Source organism: Rhinichthys klamathensis, unplaced genomic scaffold, assembly GCF_029890125.1.
Source record: "Rhinichthys klamathensis goyatoka isolate OS25496 unplaced genomic scaffold, OSU_Roscu_1.1 h1tg000180l_1, whole genome shotgun sequence".
Classification (NCBI taxonomy): Eukaryota; Metazoa; Chordata; class Actinopteri; order Cypriniformes; family Leuciscidae; genus Rhinichthys; species Rhinichthys klamathensis.
In genome coordinates, this window is record NW_026606708.1 from 1886877 (window position 1) to 1911861 (window position 24985).

General features: G+C 38.0%; 2 protein-coding genes across 3 annotated transcripts; one reads left to right on the forward strand and one right to left on the reverse strand.

Moving 5' to 3' along the window:
- The first annotated feature begins 424 nt into the window (after positions 1-424).
- gnat2 (guanine nucleotide binding protein (G protein), alpha transducing activity polypeptide 2) lies at positions 425-6859 on the forward strand. The gene is made up of 9 exons (XM_056260965.1): positions 425-806; positions 2530-2572; positions 2840-2981; positions 3341-3498; positions 3684-3812; positions 4027-4156; positions 4554-4707; positions 5460-5668; positions 6379-6859. The coding sequence occupies exons 1-8, from the start codon at positions 689-691 to the stop codon at positions 5648-5650; spliced, it is 1065 nt and encodes a 354-aa protein (XP_056116940.1). The 5' UTR covers positions 425-688; the 3' UTR covers positions 5651-5668; positions 6379-6859.
- Positions 6860-8960: 2101 nt separating this feature from the next.
- Positions 8961-24326, reverse strand: gnai3 (guanine nucleotide binding protein (G protein), alpha inhibiting activity polypeptide 3). 2 transcript variants are annotated; one of them, XM_056260967.1, is made up of 9 exons: positions 23735-24326; positions 16099-16141; positions 14999-15140; positions 14245-14402; positions 11789-11917; positions 11586-11715; positions 10923-11076; positions 9297-9507; positions 8961-9061 (listed from the first exon to the last, which is right to left on the reverse strand). In XM_056260967.1, the coding sequence occupies exons 1-8, from the start codon at positions 23850-23852 to the stop codon at positions 9317-9319; spliced, it is 1065 nt and encodes a 354-aa protein (XP_056116942.1). In that variant the 5' UTR covers positions 23853-24326; the 3' UTR covers positions 8961-9061; positions 9297-9316. The 2 variants fall into 2 exon arrangements, with proteins under 2 accessions (XP_056116942.1, XP_056116943.1); XM_056260968.1 differs by lacking the exon at positions 23735-24326 and adding an exon at positions 16221-16368.
- Between the last annotated feature and the right edge of the window lie 659 nt (positions 24327-24985).

The window sequence follows — 24985 nt, forward strand, 5'->3', positions numbered from 1 at the left end:
GGTCCGCCAAGGACAAGAGTAAAACCCTTCATCCTCTGACCTCTGCATCTCTCAGAACTAAATCAACGTCAGAGTTCACATATTTAAATATTTATAAGAAATTTTGTTTGTAAATTCAGAAACAGATGTGGAATTTGTAGATATAAAATATGCATTATGGCATGTCTTCATTTTCCTAAAACTTCAAATATTGTGTATATATCAGTTAGACACAAATCTGAGCAAGCTCCTATTGATATTACACACACACACACACACACTTTAAATCACACTCCATCATCTGATCAATGTACTAGAAGCCTTGGTCCTAATTTTTACAACCTTCATTTCTGTCCTTGTTAGCTGGGCTAATAGGATTGGCTGGTTCACACAGGAAGATCAGTAAAGCCCTCCCCAATCCTAAGCTAAGACTTTTGAGGTGGACAAGGAGGAATTAGAGGGGATAGAGCCACCAAAGGAGGAAGCAGGGCAGTCCGCTCCAGTCTCTGTGCCTGTCTCTATCCACTTGTCCATCCTGAGGCAGGTTAGTCACACCTAGGAGGGGAATCAACACTTTTGCGACCCTCCCCCTACCGCGTGATCCAAGGTACAGGGCTACCTGCATCCATTTCTCTGTCAGCAAAGAACAGGGAAAGCCGTCAAAATTTCTTACCTTGAGGAACTTGACAGGGAAGCGTCTGACGACGAGATGGGTAGCGGAGCGAGTGCAGAGGATAAGGAAATGGCCAAGAAGTCCAAAGAGCTGGAAAAACAGCTCCAGGAAGATGCGGATAAAGAAGCCAAGACGGTCAAACTTCTGCTGCTGGGTAAGAAATCAGTGTTTGACTCCTCCAGTACATTGGTGTTGAGTTAAGGAATTTGCCTCCAGAACCAGTTACTGATGCAGAAACTTCAGATGCTTTATGTACGTTTGTGCCTGCAACAGGTGATCACTAATACTAAGTTGCAAGTGGGATTAAAAACCTAAGGTTATTCTTCTGTTTTTTTAAGAGCTATAGATGCACTAGGGTGTTAAGACCAGAGTGTTAAGACATTCTGTAAGCAAAATTCTGACTTACAAAAGATTTGAGACAACCACAGGTTATGTAATTATTTAATAAATTATACATTGCATGTGTAATCAGTCGACTTCATAATTGCATACAAATATTTTTACAAATTATGTCGTTTTGTGCCATTTAACACATTTACTTTCGATTAATTTTACATGTATACATATGTATATTAGGTGATGCACGCTTTTTCAGTTAATTTTTACCATGAATGATCTTAAGGTCTAATTCATTTATTTATGTTTTCAGTTTGAAGGATTTTCGAAATTAGCTTTTAAAAATGTTTGCACGATCTATTCCAGCTTTCCTGTAGCAACATTTTCACTGCAAGTGAAGTCGCCTTAAAAAATCACAACCCAAGGAACCCTGTGAATTGTGGCATATTGACAATAAGACCTGAATCCGATTACCGTGATGGTTTAAGCCCCGATCCTCTTAAGCTCAGGTTCAGTTTATCTTCCAATGGGAACGAAAAACAGAGGAGGCCAGTTTCAGTGCTCCTAACAGTTTGTTACATCAGGACGCTTTAAATCAATGAGCAATTTCAGCAAATCACTGTGAGACAGATGCATTGATTAAGTACTGACCTGATTTCTTCCAGCTCGACAAGCCACTTCCTGTCTGAACAGGAAGTTTGTAACCTGCTGTTCTCAAATAATAATAACATTGGTAAAATACAAAGTTAGAAGACCAATTAACTAATTTAATTAAGTACAGATACATGTTGCGTGAAGTGAATTTTGGAAATTAGTTTTGAAATCATTCTCAATACATTAAGAAATCACTTCTCTTGCACAATAAAAGTCAAAGAGTGTGCTAATAATGGTAGTGATGTGTGTTCATATCTGACAGTTAGGAAGTAGACAGCCGTTTTCAATCTAATCTAATCTAGTTGCTAAACTAAGCAGTCGTACAGGCAGAGATGTAACAGGGATGACGCAAGTTCTCTTAACACATCACCACAGCTAACTCAGGAAGTAAAGGGCACAGAAGAGTGACAGTTGCCATGGGAGACGGTTGAGCCCCACCCCCTCGCCCTCGACTGACTGAAGCTCCAAGACGAATCAAAGTGTCAGTGATCTTCTGAGAAGCTTTCCCTAACACAAATCCAATTGGGTCACTTTATAAGCAGGTTAAAGAGCCTTCCTCTGACCTGGACATCAATGACAATCTATAAGTTTTCCCTGACAGATTATCTCTGCTTAACATTGACCTCGTTATTAAAATATAAAATAAACAGTTACATTCAGAGAAAGGCACTGTGTGTAAGACCTAAACTAGTCGTAACCACCATATAGACATATACCGAGGTGATGTTCAGATCAATATGACTTGGCCAAAGACCTTTGAACTAAGCTAAAAGTCACAGAGGGACACAATTTGGTCGAAATATATCTGATGTTCGGTTTAAGAGCATTTGAGGGCTCCTCATTTGTTCTTATGTACGCTCACACATGTTTCTCGCTCTGTCTTGTAGGTGCTGGTGAGTCAGGGAAGAGCACCATTGTAAAACAGATGAAGTGAGTATAAATGCATGCAACACAGAATACATGCTCAGAAGAGCCCATTACAGGTTGTGGAAGCACATTAGGGATATATGTTTCATCTGAATTTAAAATCTCCTCCATGCATTCTAGTTGAATTGCCAGCACTTGCATTCATTTTTCAACACCTTGTAATGCAAATCTGTGACCACCAGGTGGTAGTGAATGTGGAGTCTGTCTGCAGTGTATTTAAATGAATTCACCTACAAATCAATCAAAAACACTGTTCTTTCTCCCCCCAAGAATTCTCCATCAAGGTGGTTATACAAAAGAAGAACAAATGGAGTTTCGATCTATTATTTTTGGCAACATTCTGCAGTCTGCTCTGGCCATCATCAGAGGCATGGAGATGTTGGACATCAACTTTGGGGCACCAGCAGCACAGGTCTGCCAAACAACTCCAAAAACACCAATGATTAGTTTGTGGATATTCACATACTAACAAAATTCACACGCTGAAACCCACTGTTAAAGTCGGCATGCAATGAAAATGCACCCTATCCATTTTCGAAATGCATGTTTAGATCCTATTGTGAACAGTTTATCTGTGCATATTTAAAAAAAATTTTAATTAACTCATTTTCTATTTATTTGACCTCGTAATGTTTAATCAAAATGTCAAAACTGGACCTTCCAGTGAAAATCTGTCGCTACTTTCATTTCATTACGACATATTAAATAAGCAAACCAATTGATGACTCACCATATGGTGCCTAACAGTGCCTGTTTTACTGTCCCATGCAGGAGGACAGTCAGAAGCTCCAGAACCTGTCTGACTCCATTGAGGAGGGCACCATGCCTCCAGAGTTGGCAGACGTCATCAAGCGGCTATGGAATGATTCAGGCGTGCAGGCTTCTTTTGAAAGAGCTGCTGAGTACCAGCTAAACGACTCGGCTGGATAGTAAGTACGACACTCAGCAGGGACAGCAATACCTATAAAGTTCAGTTTCACCTGAGGATGCGGTTAGACCATCCGTTTTTCACTTTGAATGCAGTACAGAGTTGTTATGCTTTGGAGATTTTCAGTACTTTAGCAGATGTATAATTCAGGTGTCTTTAAATTAATTGCTGACTTATCTTCCATAGCTACTTGGCCGAAATGGACAGAATCTGCAAACCCGACTACCTCCCTACTGAGCAGGATGTGCTGAGATCTCGAGTCAAGACTACTGGTATCATTGAGGAACAGTTCGGCTGCAAAGAGCTCCATTTCAGGTGTGTCTTACCTGCCTAAAGTGATTGAAGCAACTTTTGGGCATGCTCTGTTAAAATTGAGAGCCACAAAAATGGTAATGTAATGATACCCAAGACCAAAAATGTAATAGGACTATCCATGATGTAAAAGGACTATTTTAGGTAGATTTCAGCAAAGAAAAAAATAACCAAAGCTTTGAATGAAACCTTTACATGTTCCTCTACATGGCCGCAGGATGTTCGATGTGGGTGGCCAGAGGTCTGAGAGGAAGAAGTGGATTCATTGTTTCGAAGGTGTGACTTGCATCATCTTCTGTGGAGCCCTGAGTGCTTATGACATGGTGCTGGTAGAAGATGATGAAGTGGTAAGTGCTTATCTTTAGCCAACACAGTTAAAAACAAAGATTCTTTATTGGCATCTGTGGTTCCATGAAGAACCTTTCAAGAACCTGCACAAAAGGTTCTTTTTAGTGGAAAACGCTTCTTTTGATTATTAAAATGTTCTTGTGACTGTTGACTGTTAATTAAAGGTTCTTTAGGAACCCTAAATGGTTATTCTATGGCATTGCTGTGAAACCTCCGTTTTGGAACCATTGTTTTTAAGAATGAGGAACAGACCTTACAGATCCTTTATTCAGCAAAAAAATCTAGATCATTCACATTATAAATATCATAGAGCCCAATTTAATGGTTTGAAACTGATGTCTGAGGCTCTAGGATTGCTGCTCAACTTATATTATTTTGTTCCTCATGTTTCTCCAGAACCGCATGCACGAGAGTCTCCATCTCTTCAACAGTATCTGCAACCACAGGTTCTTCGCCACAACTTCCATTGTGCTTTTCCTCAACAAGAAAGATCTCTTCTCGGAGAAGATCAAGAAAGTCCACCTGAGCATCTGTTTCCCTGACTATGATGGTGAGTGAGGTCTCTATATAAATAAACACAACACCTTAAAGCAGTACTTTGCCCAGGACTTAACTGTTAACTCACACTCCTATCATTCCAAACCTGTATGACTTTCTTCTGTAGAACATAAAATCATCCTGGCGAACAAGGACTGGGACTGTCAAGTGCTTCAGAATGACAAAAAGTAAAAGTACCATGAAAGTATAATAAATTAGGTCTTCTAAAGCCATATGATAGCTTTGTGTGAAGAACAGACTAAAATTGAAGTTGTTATAATCTTGATTTGACCAAGCTCTCCTCGGCAAGTTCATGAGAGACAATGTCTGATTGACAAATTAATCATTCTATTGAGTCACATCTTTTCAATTAACTAATTGACTTGAACCAATCACAACGGTTAACTGACTATTAGTGAATAATGACTTTCGGTCTGGTCCTGGTATGGCTTCTTATGGCTGGTATAGACCTTTTATAGTGCTCTTGCATCCTTTTTGAAGCTTGACAGTCCTTCACTTTCATTCTATTGAAAAGATTTGTCAGGGTATTCTTTAAAAATGTACCTCAGCAGAAGATAGGTCATACAGGTCATGGATCAGCATAAAGGTGAGTAAATTAATTTCCATTTTTCAATGAACTCATTCATTAAAAGTCTGTATGTCTGAATTGTTTTAATCTATTGCAATTGGTAGTGGAACTGTAAACGCAAATACAGCCACTACCATGGGCGACTATGATAATTGATGAACATCTCAATTTTCCAGGTCCAAACACATATGAAGATGCCAGCAACTATATCAAGAATCAATTTCAGGATCTTAACATGAAGAAGGGAGTGAAGGAGATCTACGCTCACCTGACCTGTGCCACGGACACAAAGAACGTTGAAATTGTGTTTAACGCTGTGACAGACATTATCATCAAAGAAAACCTCAAGGACTGTGGTCTGTTCTAAACATCGACTTTTTCAAAGGTACGTTCCCTGAAAGAAATAAAGCAGATTCTTACGTCCCGTTTACACTGGACATGAGTGGAACGTTAAAAGTAAATTTCTGACTTCAGTTGACGGATTCCCCCATTTCTATTCTATTCAGAGCTACTCCAGCTACTTGATTTTATGCACAAATATTGATTTTATGTGACTTGTCTCCAAACCCAGCTTGTGAAGTTTTTGGTCTCTGGTCTATTGAATTAAACCAGCTTTTGTTTCTGATAATTTGTATATGAATTAAAAAGTACAACCAGACTAGTCATAAGTAATTTTGTATCAAGCTATTTGAAAATAAAATAACATTGAAATAAACTTGGATGCATAGTTACTCATAGTTACATGGTTACCGTGGTAGCAAACATGCTTGGATGACAAAGTTTCCACGCTTCCAGTGTAGACGGTGTTATAACTTCAGAAAGTTCTGTAAAATCATTTAAATGAGAATTAGCTTTTTTTTTTTCTGAATAAAATAATTACTTTTATGTGAAAGCTTGTTTCAACAACTTAATAATAAAAAAAGGTAATTGCAAATTTGTATCTCACAATTCTCAGAATTGTGTGATATAAAGTGGCAATTGCGGGTTATAAAGTCTATATCTTTATATCTGGAATTCTGACTTTTCGAAACAAGCTTCCATAACTTTAAGTGATGAACCTTTTTTTTTTTTTTTGCGTTTTAAGTTATTTTCCAGATCTTTCTGCTCCATCCTCGCCTGAATGATTGGATTTACTCTGATGAAGTTGCCACGGTAACAAAAGAACATCCACAGGTGGCATGAAGGTGAACTCTACAGCAAGCAGTCAAGTGTGGTCAGCGGATCCCCGGCAAAGAACAACCTCAACATCCCATCCAAAACTCAGAGACTAGATCCAGATTAGACTAATGGCCTCTGTTCTCCAAAGGGACTCGAAAAACATTTCCTAACAGTTCAAACTGCTAATAGAATCAATAAGAGAAGGATTACCAAAGAAAGGGGACTTTTGATGCTATGAGTTAATGATGCTTGTAGAGAAGCCTCCTCTCACTGTTTTAATGTTATAGAGGTTTGACTGTTAGATGTTTTTTTTTTCATTCATTTCCAGAAAAAGAAAAGTAAATTTAATGCAATTCAATGTTGCTGTAATAAAGACACTATAGTGGGACATCAGATCCCATGATAACAATTAGAAACGCGTACGCGTGTCTGGTCTCCTTTGAGAGAGGAAAAACCTGCATACCATCAAGACCTGATTGTTTGAATTTAACCAGCTAACACAATATGTGAAAAATGTTTCTTTTTCAGCCCCAAACATAGTAGGGCAGTATGTTATGTAAATAAGAGTAGGCAAACAAAAATTCTGTTTCAAGAAGATTCTATATAAAATATATATGGAGACATAAATATATATATTAATGATACAGTATTACAGTAACAGAAAATTCTAGAATGGTCTGTTGCTTTATTTTAAACCCGAGGTCTGCATTTGTGGAGATGTTCTGGAATGTAAATGTAGGCACATGAAATAAAGATTTGCATCAATTCCACTGGTTGTTGGTGTCAGATTACTATGTGCTGTAATTGTCTGGCTATTAGCACCATAGAAATTGCGCATTTTCACGAAAGAGCCCCCTTACATTGTATTAATTGGGATTTTCAAACACTGACCCTCTATGTCAGATCTAATTTTGAATGAACCACAATACAAAACACTCTTTTTGCTAAGAGCATTATATAATAAAAAAAGACAGCTAAAATTAGTAAAGATATCCAACAATCGTGACACTACACATAAATACACATTCAGAGCCACAGGCACAATCAGAAAAACAACTGGAATAATAGGAAATAAAAGAGCCAACATTGGCAATTGCACAATATTAAATCAGATACACAGTCTCATTAAAATAAGACAAATGGTAAAATACATTTAGGTATGATTCTTAGTGTAAAAAAATCTGTATATTTGTCTTCGCCGTTTGAAGACTAAAATGATCAAATATTCTTTGATCCATTGTTTCAAAAAATAGATTATTTTCAACTCATGGTTGTTAAAGTTAATTTCTGATCATGATTATGTATAAAGGTTTCCTTAAAGGTTTGCATATGTATTTTCGCAAAACTGCAGCAATTGGTGACATGGTACTACGGACGTGATCAGAAACAACCTTTAAGCAAAAACATTTTTAAATAATACCCAATGCGTTCAGAAACTAAACAAACCAAGTTTATAGCATATTAGTGATTCAGTGCTATCATTACCGTTAGTTGTTAATTTGCACTTTTTATGTTACAAATAGTTCAAATAAAGCAGTGATATAAACAGGAAACCACAGATTGTTGAATGAATTCCGACTAATTCATTGAGTACATCAATGTACCAGTATTGGGAAATATGGATAATGGCTGTCTTGCAAATATTATAGTGACTCTGGCTATTTGGCATGTTCAAGATGTTATAGACATTAGTCTTAAATCAATGGAAACCCTTTTCATATTAAACACAGGTATTACAAACCAGATCACATTGTGTCAGTTTGTTTAAAAAATACTAAAATCCACAGGATTAAACAAAAGCTCATCAAACAAGTCTTAGAAAAGGCTGTACTCCAAGACATGAATGCAAATCCGGCCATCATGCTCTGTTTTTATGGCATTTGTTCCCAAGTGACCAAACAGAGGGTCATTCTTTTCGCACCATTCAGAAATGTATCTGTGAGAAAAGCATTTGTTCACACCTTTACAGGTTCTCAAGAAATACAAAAATAGTGTGTTATATAAAGTGTGTTATATAAAGTGATTCATGTCTAATAATTAGTCAAAAAAAATTATCCTGTAGCTGTGTGTTTGGGGTTTGGGCTGTGAATCACTAAAGTTACAACAATGACATAACGTTTCACTCATCATGGCGACTTAATTCTTAGAAATTCTGCTATGGTCGCAAATAAAGTCTTAAAGACAGACCTAAATAATTCATAAATTAGCAAAATAATCACTATGAAAAACTTTCTTTCCCATAAGAACTGATACACTGTTATTAATAGGACTACTATTGAAATCTTAAAGATATTTGATCTAATGGGGGTTGGCATATAGTCACATGATATCGTCCATTGTGTATTTTGATCTATGCATAGTGGTGTGTCATGTAATACCTATAGAGGAATATTGGCAATAAAATAAAGACTAAAAGGAAGTGGCAAAGAAATAATGACCATCACAGACTGTCATTACGAATAAAAGAATAAGGGGAAATAAAATAGTCTCAAAAATCCTGTTCATGGTCACAGGGATGCATGCATCGGGGTGGCAGTCTCTCTCGCTCATCCGCTGCCGGAGGAAACGGACAAAACCAGGAACAACCAGCCAGTGAAGCTCAGAAATCTTCCATAAACGACTAAAAAAAAAAAAAAAGTGTCTTATTATTAAATATAAAACAAACAAACATTTCGGGTAAACATTTCATGTTTTTTTTTTAAGGTCACCATGGGTCTGTGGTATTTCCAAATGTATGGTACTAAATTTAGGAAAAAATAAGTGCAAAGCAAACGTATTACTGAATCATGATTTGTCTCTAAAACATTTGAAACAGTCCTATAGGTTTTGGCCCTTTTCTCTTTAGTTGTACTTACCTTAGCACACAGATGATGCTTCAATAGAGGCCACACTCTATGAGGTTATTCTTGATGATGACATCAGTGACTGAATCAAACACAAACTGTACGTTCTTGGTGTCTGTGGCACAGGTGAAGTGTGTGTAGATCTCCTTAGTGTCCTTTCTTTTGTTCAGATCCTCAAACTGGCACTGGATGTAGGCCGCTGCTTCCTCATATGCATACGTTCCTGAGCATCACAAGACAAATGTTAGTTTAAGATTTGTGTGATTAAAACCGCTGTTCAAATGAAGATTTTCTTTTTTTTTGGCAAAGAAATTAATACTTGTATTCAGCAAGGAAGGATGCATTAAACTGATCAAAAGTGACAATAAAGACATTTATAACATTACATAGGTTTTCTATTTCAAATAAATGCTACTCTTTTGAGCTTTCTATCCTGAAAACAATGTGTCAGTTTAAATATTAATATTATTATATAAGAAACTAATAAGAATAATATAGTTTAAATATTAATTTTATTATATAAGAAACTAATAAGAATATTATTATTTAAATATTATTTAAAGAACTCTTTCTTGAGCACCAAATCAGCATATTAGAATGATTGCTGAAGGATCATGTGACTGAAGACTGGAGTAATGATGCTGAAAATTCAGCTTTGCCATCACAGGGAAAAATGACATTTTAACATGTTTTAAACATAGAAAGATTTCTTAACGTTACTCCAACAACTTTTTAAGTGGGAAGATGGAGAATGTCACATCAATGAACAAGGCAGAAGATGATTAGTCGGGGCACAATATAAAAATACTCAAGAATTTTTGGAGGAGTTAATTAAAGCTTTTTAGTAAGACTAATTCATCACTTTGGTCCAGCCCACTGGCCAAATATATTGTGCCACAGTTCATCCATGACTGATTTCAATGGAACACACTGAGGACAAACCAACATCTATAAATGTACTGTGTTTTAAAAATAAAGAGAGAGAGAGGCACTAAAACCGGCAAGACTCAACTTTCACCCGGCCCTGAAGGATGATAACTACCAGACACAAAACAGAGGTTTTTCCACAGTGTTTCCCCTCATCTGATAGGCTGTTCAAACTTAACCTCATGTAGTCCCTTCTTCATTTATATAACTTTTTATAAACAAGCAATACTTCATCCACTCTGCAGTTTGCCCTAAAGGCTCTACCAATATAATGATGCTTGACTAAATATATGATTTACTGATTATCTGAAGTTTGATTTCATTTTAGACGTGATTTAAATAGTTTTTCAGGACCATCTAAAACAGATTGTTCAAGTTAGTAAGTCAAGTCAAATATATTTATATAGCGCTTTTCACAATACAGATTGTATCAAAGCTGCTTCACAGTATCGAATCAAAACAACCTAACAGTGTTTGTTTATTACTGGAAAAAGACATCCAAGTTTGGTAGAGCTGATCAGTGGTATGATGGGTCATTTAATTTGAATATCCCCAGTAGTAATACAACTATTGTTGAATATACTGTCCTATTAGTGGCATCATCCTTCACCACCACATATACATTTAGCTGTAAGTTTACGTGTAATGTTATTTAAGCCACTTAACTTTTCAATCATAAGTACAATATTTCAATATTTTATTTAATCTCACCAGAGTATTCTGGGTAGCATATCGTGAGTGGACTTCTCTTGATCTTCTCTTCGAACAGATCCTTCTTATTGAGGAAGAGGATGATGGATGTGTCTGTGAACCACTTATTGTTGCAGATGCTGTCAAAAAGCTTCATGCTCTCATGCATTCGGTTCTGTGGACACATCAAGATCAACAAATTTCTCAGAGACTCATTTATCTGTTCACATTTGATCGGACATTGCTTGGTTTGACAACTGAGAGCTGAGATTTGCATTAAAAAATGCTCAGTGCCGTGACGGAATTAAGAGTTATTTAATTCTATAATGTGCATTTAGTTCTGCTGAAAGTCATTATGCAACCTAAAATCATCCTTTTATGGAAAAATAGTTTGTGTATTTTAAGAAATTGGGTCTCTTGAGGAAACTATGTGGGTTTTCCATGAGCTATGAGAAAATCACTTTAACACAACCAGGACAAACAGAACATCCCCTGTGGTGGCTATGGAGAAATAAACAAAATACTGAGCTCTGCTAGTAGCTTTTCTCACTGATTATCATCTTTTACCATATTTGCATTAATCCGTCATATCAAATATGTCTTTGAATTGGTCATGTGATCTTGCTAACAGAATAGTGTGCCATTCTGATTTAGCTGTGGGATCGCCGTGTGAAGGAAACTCACCATCTCTTCATCTTCAGCTAGGACCAGGTCATAGTCGCTGAGCGCCACACAGAAGATAATGGCAGTGACGCCTTCAAAACAATGAATCCATTTCTTCCGCTCTGAACGCTGACCTCCTACATCAAACATCCTGTTCGGATACAAGCGGATATGATCAGGCCATGAGACAGACAGACAGACAGAGAAAGAGAGATGACACTTACTTGAAGTAGAGCTCTTTGAAGGTGAAGTGTGTTTCTACAATGCCAGTGGTCTTGACCCGAGTTCTCAGCACATCTTGTTGAGTAGGCATGTAGGTAGGCTGGGATATCCTATCCAGGTCATTCAGATAGCTGGACAAGAGACAAACCATAGTGAGCATTTTGTGAAACCACATGTCAGGATCAGTAGCGGAGATAGCGTGGGTGCGGCCACCCCAAGGCCCTGTGCCAATTAGGGGCCCCTCAAACGCCGCCGATCTTGCGTCACTGGACAGGAACGGGGCCCTCGCCAGCAGTGATGCCGGTGTTGTGCCTAATTTCGACCCCCTGCCAAATTATTACCCCCCTCGTTGAAGTTAGTACCTGATTGCCTAATCCCAACCCCGCCCTTAATCCTCCCCCCTCCCCCACAACTAATCCTAAACCTACTAATGCTAGGGGGGTAATAATTTGGCGGGGGTCGAAATCCTTTCCGTCCAGATCCAATGCTACCACATCTTTAAATTACTATTAGTATTATTTGAAGTTAACATTATAAAATACGTAGACCTACACCACAAAACTAGTTGAGGATAAATTCTTTAAAATTGGGCAATTCCAGCGTTATGGACGTGACATTTGAGGTAAAACACTTGAAATGTAAATTCTCAAATGCATTTAATACCAATATATTGAAATGTCTGTTTATCCATACTCCCTTAATAAAGGAGTCCAGACATTAGAAAAATATCAGTCTACACATGCGTATTATATTTAATATGAGGGAAATACACATCGGACGTGACACAAAAAAACTTTAACTTTTAGGTGGCATTTATGAGGGAAAAACAATGTTACGTGACAGTTCCCCGTTACGGACGTGACCACTCTGAAAGTGGCACTGAAAGACCACTTTAAAACTTACACAGAGACATCAAACATAAAGCACAAAGCCTTTCATTAAGGTGAATTTCGTTTTGTATTAATTGTATCTTAATTTTAATCAATGTTTCATCAACCAATTGCCTGGATTTAATAAATAAGAAGTAAATACAGCAGACAATAGATAATCCTGACACGGAGCCGCCGGCGCGTGAACTGGAGCTCGTCTTGTGAGTCATAAATGAACCGAGACACAGCGTATAAGGTAGGCCTACTTGCCTCACACACCTGAGAAATATATCTATAGAAAGCTCGAAATGTTTACTTTTACAGAACAATTAAAAAAGAACGAGATAGTCTTTGTGTTTTATTTAACATATAAGCTTACTTGGCTCAACAAGTGACACATGATTACATATGCATTCATCAGATATTTTACGGGTTTTGTAATGGTTTTAATGTGACACGAAGCTTTATTTTTTCCTTGGTGAATAAACAAAGTAAATGCATTTAAAAAATGTTTTACTGACCCCAGCTGTAGTGTAACTTTTTATTTTTTACAGGGGGTGCAAAGGTTGGAGGGTGGGTTTTGAGTGAGTGAGTGAGAGAGAGAGAGAGAGAGAGAGAGAGAGAGAGAGAGAGAGAGAGAGAGAGAGAGAGAGAGAGAGAGAGAGAGAGAGAGAGAGAGAGAGAGAGAGAGAGAGAGAGAGAGAGAGAGAGAGAGAGAGAGAGAGAGAGAGAGAGAGAGAGAGAGAGAGAGAGAGATCATTGCAGTACAGGCATGTGGCTAACAGGCTTGTGGCTAAGATAAAGATGTATCCATCAAACGACCCATCCACTCTGATTCTGCCATAACACAGGAGCTCACAGCATAAAACTTCTTCCTCATTGGAAGATTTGGCTCTATAGTTTCAATGCATGAACGCATGAGTTCACTGAGAGGAGAGAAGTTTGCTCTTGTCTTTATTATTACTGGAAACATTCTTAGTGGCTACCAAAGCTGAAAACAGAGTGAAAGAATGACGGTAACATGGAAAAAATCTGTGAGGGGAAAAAAAGTTGTGCAATGCAATTCAGAAAGCCACAAATTTCCCCACAGTCAATGAGCTGGAATCTACCAGGTACAAAAAAACACAGGTCTGCACAAGGATAAAGGAACTGGGCTAAAGGAAACCAAAATCTGGTTTACTCCACATCAAACAAAAGCATGATTTTGTGGAGACAAATTATGGTACAATAAACCAAAGGTTTTGTAAGTAAAAACAATATTTGCAAAATAACTATCTAAAGTTATAAGCCAAAATAAACATTGGCATGTTCCGTTCAAATAATTGTATACTTTATTTTAAAATTTATAAAAGTATTTGGACACTTAAATGTTTATGAATGTTACTGCGTTATAAAACAAAATATCAAACCAACAACATTTATTTGAAAGAAATAAAGAACAAACAAAAAATCGGTTTATTTATATATTATTTAGACACGTTCTGCATGTCAAACATGTTATCGTGATGAACGGCACCTCTGGTCACTCTGCTAGGCCCCACAGAATAGCTTGTGAAAAACCTTGGTCCATCTCAAGAAAGTGCACTTACTATGCTGCTGAATCATTGAGTTGATACTCTCGTGATCTGATGAAACACGTCTGGACTCCTTCATCCTTCCACAGCTGGCGGATGACCCCAGAGAGCTCAGGGGTCATGACCCCTTCCTCTGCAGTGCCCGCGAGCACGAAAAGCTGACGAGCGTCATCCTGATGTTAAAGAGTACAAAATCTGAAAACTGGTCTCCTTTAATTTAAGCTGTCAGTCAATTTCAATTTTGAATATGGAGTTTGTTACTCATAATTCTTTTGACTGATGAACTCTTGACCGATTCATTACAACATACCTCATAACCTCATGAATCAAGCTACACTAGGTGTGTTGCATGTTTGTTTTCGTATGACAGGAATTAGAAATAAAAATTATTTTAAAATATTGCTGTATATTACCACGTATATTGCTATAAATAATTAAATATCATTCTTCCTTGTGTTAATTCAGTGAAAAACAGGGAAATCCTCAGTAGATTCCAGTGAGGGAAACCATCAGTAGATTCTTGCTGTATTGAGATATTGTGACCAATTATGGTGGTTCAGAGCATCATGATATTATAAATGATCGAAATACTTTTGTCCTGGGAAGGCTGAAAAGAAGAACTAAACTCAGTTTGAGTTGTCCAGAGGGTGAATTTTGTAAACATTGCTGTACTCGAATTCCAGCACTATGCAGTCTAGACAAAATAAGTAATAAATTATTGCTTATGGGTAATTCTGCGTGCATTTTTAATTTATGTACTGTATCTTACCGCTCTTGCAGAGTCCCCAAAGTCGATCTTTAAACGGCCCATGGCCCTGATAATGGCAATGATGGACTGGATAGTGTTGCTGTAAACCACGACTTTATACTGCTTGCACTCCTCATCTGAGTAACCATCTTCATGAATGATCCTGAAGTAAAACAAATCCGATAGGATAACTACATCTACTGCGCATCAAACAAAACAATTAAATCAACAAAATCCAATGATAACTGCCAGCAATGTTCCCTTTAGGCTGTTCTGATTCTGATTTTGGTCATCCACAAACCAAAATATTCAGTACAGAAAGCAAATAAAAATACATGTGATTGCTTGAATGGCCATATAATCATTTATTTATTTAAACATTTTAATATCAAATATTTATTATATACAACAATTTTCAATGTATTTTGATTATAAGTAAGCCTACTAATGTATTAGTATATGTTCTAATAATATTATATAATATATATATATATATATACTGTGGAAGAAATGTTATCTTCAAGATGTGTGTGACCATCATATGACAGTAAAAGAGCACACACAAACCTTATTCTAAAATGGAATTGTATTGGAATGGTAAAGAGTGTTGGTACGTGACAGGAGGGCCTCCACTCTCAAGGATAAAATATGATGAACAAGTCTAAGAATATTCCACGTATGGTTGAAAATACCATCATTGGCCTAGAAAGATAACACTCTGGGAGTCAAAACTATAAAAGAGGAGGATGCCCTCCCCTCACTGTCACACTCTGCAGCCACTCTGTGTGACTGTATGACTGCTTTTCTTGCATGAAGATAAACCTCAAAGACTATTGGAAATGTTTGTCTCTTATTCAGTGATAGAATTTAGTTTGTCACCACAATACACATACAACAATATATATATATATATATATATAATTTATATAAACATAAATGTATGTATTGTATAAAAGAAAGAATATAATGTAAAACTTTACAATATTAATATAATAAACACACACACACACACACACACACATGAAATTATCTAATCTTTGTTGAATTTTTTTGAGAGGTTTTGCACAACAAGAACAAAAATAGATTTAAAAATAAATAATAATAATAATCAAAACACTCACTTCATTTGCTTAACTATTGTACTCTTCCCTGATTCCCCAGCACCTAAAAAAAGACAAACAACACAGAACATGGTTGATGAGGTTGATATGGCAAATCGATAAATGCAGTTTATTCGCCTGACCCCAAACATCACACGCTCAGGAGAAGGTCTGCATTAGATGAATAGAAGCTTTCAACCTCTGCCTCCCACATCACAAGCCCAGCATGAGCTGCAGAACGAGCTCTCTATTTCGGGTTGCGCTTGCCATACGGTAAGATTAAATGCCCTGAAGATGAAAGGTTTGTCTGATGTTAGTTCCCCCAGCCAAAGTGTTTGTTAGGACAGAAGGAGCTACGATAGGTGAGCTTTTTATAAACAAGTCAAATGACTCACTTAGATGCCTTATTAACCAACACACCAGAAAGAGATGTTTGTACAAACATGAGCAAACAGGCCAGTGGACGCATGGTGTGTACACAATCCAATGCTTAACTGTAATTCTCAATTGACGAGTGAAATGAATAACAGGAATGAATAGAACATATTTCACATTTTTATGCAAATTGGCAGGTATTGCATGATGTTTTTAACACATTTTGGATATGGATTAACAGATTCCGTCCCCTTCAAAATACTTTTCCATTACCCGAGATATCCGAGGTTACCCGTTGAACTTCAAATATTCGTTGGCTTCCCATTCTGGTGAAAAATTCAATCAATCAATGTTGTCTTAAAAAGCAACACAACCGAGGTTGACCAAAGTGCTGTACAATAAAAGAATCACAATGAATTTAAAAAAAAAAAAAGACAGAGAAAAAAATGCAGCACACTTGGTCAACTGTTCATTCTTCAGGATCATTTGTGCTGCTCATTTACATGCAGCAAATCTACTGTAAGATGCATTAAGGGTTAGATCAATAATTTCTGCTTCTGAGGTGTGGATTGCTGCCCTATTAGCTCAAATTTATGGAAGAACGAGGGAATAACTGTGGGTCTTTGGGGCTAGAGAATCATGGGAAAAATATCTTCTTGAACCGCAGGCATGCTGCAGCCGAGAGTGGGACGGCCAAAACGTCCTGCCACGTCTGATGAGGCCTTGGCACAAGTAAAAGCACAATGAGTTATCAATGGCTGAGAGAAAGTTCTTTAAAAATCAGCCCTGGACTTTCCAAACAGATAGAGAACACACAAACCTATTGACCTTTCCAACAGCGACCAGTTAAGCAAGCTGAATCTGTTTTTTTTAAAGGAGTAGTTCACCCAAAAAAGCTGAATTTCTACACAAATCATTACAATTGGGTTAGCTATATTATGAACTGGATCAAATAATTCCTAAAGAGAACTGCAAAAACTCATGGATCTGACATTGTTACTTCTCTCATTAACATAAGTAAAGTCAGCAATATAATGACAGCATCATAGATTAAGACAGCATCATAAAATTAGATCAAAACCTGAAGGACAAAAATTATATTTAAATTGTACTATTTATAATTGCAAAAAAGGTACCTTATAAAAACATTGTTTAAATAAACAGGCAATTTAGTTCAAATAAATAAATATATAAATAAAGTCCAAAACCATGAGCAAATGATGTTGGGCTCATATCGGCAACCATTGTGTGGTTTTATCACTAAGCTAACAATCTAACTAGCTTACTCACTCATTTTAAGTCTCTAATTGTGAGAGAACTGATTTAGGACCAGCTAAAGCCAATGTGATCATTCACTGCACACAAACCGGAAGCTATCTCAGAACTTCCACACTTTCTCCTACTAACTGCAACTCTGGAATGAAAGCCACGCACAGTCTGGATTCTGTCCTAGCATCAGGTCTCGCACCGGGACTGTGCAGCACAGCCACAAAATCTCCACATACACATCTGTGAATGCTTTGAATGGCTCACTCCTGCTGTAATTATATAGTTAGTTGCAGTGGCATGTGCAGTGTGGTTAAGATCACTACTATTTATCAACCCCAGCTGAGCAAAGGCATGATTTATGATTTATTCTCCTTTAGCTTTTTCAACAGTGCAGGTTCACATAGAGCTGTGAGCAGACAGACACCAGATGCCAAACCCCCTACTGAGCAATATCCTCCAGTGGGATAATCATAGTGTTATCAAACAGAAACTAATTTTACATTAAGAAGTCTTCCCTCGGTTGAGAAGCAAAACATTTCTTTTAGAAACTAACAGTTGTTTAAGAGAGAGTTCACCCCAAAAAATGAAAAGTCTGTCATTATTTACTCAACCTCATTGATTTCTGTGGAAAACAAAAGGATATTTTAAATCTCCACACAGCTCTTTTTTTAAACAGGAACCTTTACAGTGACCTTTTGATAGACCGCTTCCTAAAATATAAAGGCAAGTACATATTTTCACATATAAAAAACCCAAATACACTGTGTGAGAAAAATATTAATATTAAGTGTGCTATTATTATAAAGACAACCCGTTTCCTAAATGTTTCCAGTGTTCAACACAACAATAACAGCACACATAATTGTCATGGGTGAACTATTCCTGTACAGCACACATGTGAAACAAAATGAATAAGATAATATATAGGCTAACAGGATTATTTTAGTACTATTTATATACTATTATAGTATAATTAATATTTGATTAAGCTTTTATTTTTATATTTTCAACTTTAGTTAATTTTTTAGATCAGTTTTTAGAGTAATTGTAGTACTGTAACGTATATTCTGTTTTAGTTTAGTTTTCACTGATTCCTGTTCTGGTTTGCCTGTGCCCTTATAGTTACTGATTTAATTCACTGGTTCATACTTATTTTGGTTACTCTCCCTGTGCATTTAAAATCTGAGTTCTGTTTCGTTCATTTGTCCGGTATCGGCTAAGTTTAATGTAGTTGTTTATGTTTTCTCCAGTGATCTCCGGAATGTTCTGTGTAGATTTAATAGGGATCGTTTTTGGTCCCTATTCCTTTCTTTATGCGTGTTCATTACAGATATTTGTGACAGAATTCCGGACCCTAAGAAACGTTTTTCTTTCTTTTTTTTCCCCTTTCTACCCTCGCATATAGACCTACCTGCTGTCCAACTGCTCAGCCCAGAGCAGAAAGATCATTCCCTGGAGGACCAGACTAGAGTTTTTTTTTTTATCTGGTGTGCCGAACTCCATATCCGGCCCAAGGCATGCCTCCCATAGAACGGTCCTCAAGAGGATTTCGCCACGTTTGTGGAGTGGGTGCTTGTGAACAACGCATCGGCATTCACCATCTGCCCAGCGGAGGACATCACCAGCCCCACTCCGGACCCAGAGCCCAGCCAGCCATCACCCCGATGCACAGAAATGACGCCAGAGCCCACCATAGACGGAGGGCTAGAGCCTGCCAAGATCACAACGTCAGCAGTCAGGACTGAGCTAAGGATCGTCCCAGAGCCTGAGCCCGACGGATCGTCTGACCTGGTATGTGAGCCAGAAACATCATGTGCCACAGTGGTATTACTTGTGAAATTTGAGGAAATGAAGGAAGTCAAGAAGCTCCACTCAGTCAAGAGGATCCCCTGGCTCTGCCTCCAGCGATTGATTCTGTCACTCCACCTTAGTCTGTCAACCAGTCGGCTCCGCCTTGGTTCCCCCTCCCTTGGCTCCACTTGGGACCAACATTATTACGGCTCCACCAGGCTACCTTGTCCCTCCGGCTAAGCCTGGGTCAGACGTCACTCTACCTGCGCCACAGACTTACGGGCCTTACGCTACACTTCATCCCTCCATAGGCTCCATTCCTTTATCGGCTCCATCTCCGTCCATCGTGTCCCTGGTGTCGACAGCCAAATCTCCACCATGGCTCCTGGTTCTACTAATGTTCCTGGTTCCTCCCAACGTCATCGCCACCCTGACCTCTCCTTTTTTCATCTCCTCCGGTGTCCTGCACTTCGCCAGCCCCTCGTCCTCCTCCAAAGCTGCACCTTCCTGAAAGACGGGACTATTGTAACATGTATGTTCTGTTTTAGTTTTGTTTTTCCTGTTCTGATTTGTCGGTGTTCATTTGTGCCTTAATAAGTTGCTGATTTATATCACCTGTTCAAACTTATATTGGTTACTCTCCCTGTCCATTTAAACCCTGAGTTCTGTCAGTTCATTTGTCCGTCATCATCCAAGTTAAATGTGTAAATGTTTTTGTGTAGATTTGTGTTCTAGAAGTGTTTTGTGTAGATTTAATAGACTTTTTTTGTTCCCTATTCCTTTCTCATGCAGATTCATTACAGCCACCGTGACAAGTACAAGTACCTGTGTTCATCCTATTTTATTTCAGTTAGTTGCCAATTAAAGATTTCTAAGTTTTGTTACATTTTGACATTTCTAATTACATTTTGAAATCTAATATTTATATTTTATTTAAACAATTTTTAGTGTAAGAATTTTTAGTTCTAGTTAACAATAACAACACTGATATACACTCACCTAAAGGATTATTAGGTACACCATACTAATACTGTGTTTGACCCCCTTTCGCCTTCAGAACTGCCTTAATTCTACATGGCATTGATTCAACAAGGTGCTGAAAGCATTCTTTAGAAATGTTGGCCCATATTGATAGGATAGCATCTTGCAGTTGATGGAGATTTGTGGGATGCACATCCAGGGCACGAAGCTCCCGTTCCACCACATCCCAAAGATGCTCTATTGGGTTGAGATCTGGTGACTGTGGGGGCCATTTTAGTACAGTGAACTCATTGGCTTGTTCAAGAAACCAATTTGAAATCATTCGAGCTTTGTGACATGGTGCATTATCCTGCTGGAAGTAGCCATCAGAGGATGGGTACATGGAGGCCATAAAGGGACGGACATGGTCAGAAACAATGCTCAGGTAGGCCGTGGCATTTAAACGATGCCCAATTGGCACTAAGGGGCCTAAAGTGTGCCAAGAAAACATCCCCCACACCATTACACCACCACCACCACCACCAGCCTGCACAGTGGTAACAAGGCATGATGGATCCATGTTCTCATTCTGTTTACGCCAAATTCTGACTCTACCATCTGAATGTCTCAACAGAAATCGAGACTCATCAGACCGGGCAACATTTTTCCTGTCTTCAACTGTCCAATTTTGGTGGGCTCTTGCAAATTGTAGCCTTTTTTGCTATTTGTAGTGGAGATGAGTGGTACCCGGTGGGGTCTTCTGCTGTTGTAGCCCATCCGCCTCAAGGTCGTGCGTGTTGTGGCTTCACATATGCTTTGCTGCATACCTCGGTTGTAACGAGTGGTTATTTCAGTCAAAGTTGTTCTTCTATCAGCTTGAATGAGTCGGCCCATTCTCCTCTGACCTCTAGCATCAACAAGGCATTTTCGCCCACAGGACTGCCGCATACTGGATGTTTTTCCCTTTTCACACCATTCTTTGTAAACCCTAGAAATGGATGTGCGTGAAAATCCCAGTAACTGAGCAGATTGTGAAATACTCAGACCGGCCCGTCTGGCACCAACAACCATGCCACGCTCAAAATGGCTTAAATCACCTTTCTTTCCCATTCTGACATTCAGTTTGGAGTTCAGGAGATTGTCTTGACCAGGACCACACCCCTAAATGCATTGAAGCAACTGCCATGTGATTGGTTGATTAGATAATTGCATTGATGAGAAATTGAACTGGTGTTCCTAATAATCCTTTAGGTGAGTGTACATAACACTGATATGTGTGGAATAGAAAGAGATGAACAACAGTGGAATATAAAAGAAGCTATTTTAAGAAATGTCTCCGTGTTTTTTGTCCATTAAATGGAAGTCGATAGTCTCCAATGTAGTTTGGTTCCTAATTTTCTTCATCATATCTTCTTGTTTTGTGTTTCGGAGAAGAAAGTAAGTCAGACAGGTTTGGAACGATATAAAGGCGAGAAAATTATGACCGAATTTTCTTTTCTGGGTGTAGTATCCCTTTAAACAGACCACTTGAATTGCAGTTCAGCCAGAACCAATAGTATAGTCATCATAGCCTAATGCCCCTGAATCTGCTGATGTCAGGAAAGCCACACTGAACACAAAGAAAAATCCACAAGTGAGTTCTCAATGCGATTAAGCTAAGAGCTCATTGTGCAGTGCGAATTACAACTCAGCCATAGTCAACTCTGTTAGACAGTTGCAATCCTCTTGCCAACAGGGATGTAGCTATGCTGTCTAAACCCACCAGCAGTTTTAAAACAGCGAGAGCATATAAAAATCATTTGGTAATTTAGGATGACTCTCAGAACTCGCCGTCCTTAGACAGTTCTTTCATAACGGCTTTTTATTTATAAACTCCATTCTGAGTTTAACGGAGCATGTAATATTTGGCTCATTGAAATGCTCGCCCCACTTCCAGCATACAGTGGGTTTCTGCATTCAGAGTAAAAAGCCAAACCCCCTAACATGCCCCAATGCACGAATTAAATGCCAAGAGGGGAAGGGTTACATAACTTGAAAAAAAAGATGATGATTTTCATGAACACAAAGACTTGTACAAATGTTTACCCTCTGACAGGAATACTGTCTTGGATATTGTTTGCCGTCGCCTAATCTGTTTGTGACTTAGAAATTTAAACATTAAATATGAATTCGACAATATCACCAATAGACAAAGTGATCATACCTTTTGATTGTGTAATCTACAATGTACACTGTTTTTAACCTGTTTTGACAGAGAATCTGCATGCAGAAGAATATCACAGTCCAAAGGAATTCCCTCCCACACAAAAATCAGAGGTCACTCCTCTGACAAATCCCAGTATGGTTTACTCAGAGAAACAACCTGTCAACAGCTGAAAACAACAACCAGAAACAACAGCTGTCACAAGGCACTTGCTACATCCTTGAAATATATATTTACATTACTTCTTTTAGCACTTTTATCCAAAATCCAAAGCAACCCACAAATAATCAGATAGTTGTCTAGTTATCTGAGAGAGTTGTGTCTACTATGTATGCACCATCTACAGTGAGTACTGTAGCTACACTAGCTGACTACCTGCTCTGTAAATATGGGGTGCCTCTGTCTCTGAAAATTAGTATGCTACCAATAAAGTATCCGAAAATAAATAGACAGACAAAACACCAGTATTTTGTCACTCTTATGGTCCAAAACAGCCATTATCTTTTGCATTCCATCACGCTTTGATAGCTGGAATACTACCACAATCATACCATTACTTTCCGCTATTTTCCTCCATCACACTGCCGTTCCAGACAGTGTGAGTGTGGGTTTGGTTATGTCATACAGAGCAACCAAATGGTGTAGGTAAAATATGGTAATAGCCTAAAAAAAGGTGATGCTCAATGGATGTTTTAGGACACCGGGGGAGGATTTCCACGGGGAAACATGTTTTGACACCACACTGAGCCAAGACTAGTACAAACACAACACATTCTGAATCAACTGTTATGAGTCCACGACAGTATTGATGACCTTTTTTTAACACTCAGCAAAACATTTCAGCGTAAAGCTGAATTTGTACGTTTTATTGCTGCCTTTGAATATTTGCAGTGATAAGTTCATTTCACTTTTTGGACAGCAGCTTGCTTGCATGAAGACAATCGAGTTGGAGCTCCGAAAGCGCTTAAAACAGAGATAAAAAATAAAATAAAAAATACACATTGTACTCGCAATATAGCATGAATTATTGAATACTGGTATTAAGAAAGTTTATCATACCGAGCAGCAGTAGTTTGACTTCTCTGGATGCTTTCTCTCCGTCCTTTTGAAGGTTCCGATCAATCATCTTACTCCTCTCCATCGCTTCTTTATCTTCAGCACTTAAAGTGCAACCCATTTTTCAAAACGTTTATAAAACAATTAATAAAAAAAACTCTAAAACTGAACGCGGTTGTAATTATCCTAGAGCTTGGAGAATAACGAAGCCAAAGAGAGAAAAGGCGTTGGCAGGTTTGCACGTGATGCTGCCAGCGTATGGAAACAGATCCTTTAAAACATGTTAAATGGCAGCTCTAATAACAGCAATCTTATACTTGACCGCTGCAACTACATTAGCTGGGACAGCACAAAGTACCCAAAACCAGAAACACAGAAGATTAATGTTTCCGTGATTAAAAAGTTTCCATCGATGAGGCTCATGAGATCTGTTTTGAACGCCAGTTTACTTTTTTTTTTTCGCAAAAACGATATCCAAGACTGTATCCAAACCATGTAACGTTAGCTAAATATCTCGAAGTGGATTACAGTTGTGCTGTTAACGATTCGGTGTTTTTGAACGAATCTTTGAAATGAACGAATCGTGCTGCTGGTTCACTTCCATGCACTGAATCAAATGTTTGGTTCGTAGCGTAGAAGTCTCTCCCCTTTGTGACTGCTTTCCTGCCTGACACACGGACCAACAGAAATCGACTGCGACTTGTGAAGGAGGAATCTTATTGGTTGGGCCTACTGAACGAACACGCCCATTTCACAAACGATTCAGTTTTAAGTTTAAAACGAAAATCGGAGCGCCAGAATCGACTGATGTAGGAAAGGCTAATTTGTTATCTCGTTCTTGAACGAGGAACTGATTATTAGTGTGTAAAAAAAAACACTGATTATAAACGATTGAAATGAGTAAGAGCGTTAAAAGATTTAGTAGACTTGTATGCTAGTCACGCAAATTGTAATAAAACGTAGGCTATGGCTTTGTTGCCAATTTTTAAAGAAACGATTACACATGATTACACATGTTATGAGATTAAAGATACTCATAACACAAAAAGGCACGTTGTTCTTACTGGCATAATGAAAGCATCACTGAACAAATCAGAGAATTTTTTAGTGCATGATTCAAGATTCAAGTCACTAGATTACATCTCATGTAAAACTCGATAGGGCAGTATACAAACAAAAAATAAGTTAAAAATAAAAATAGACGTAATCCAATTCAAACCCAAAATGTAATATCATACTGCTTTTTGTAAATAA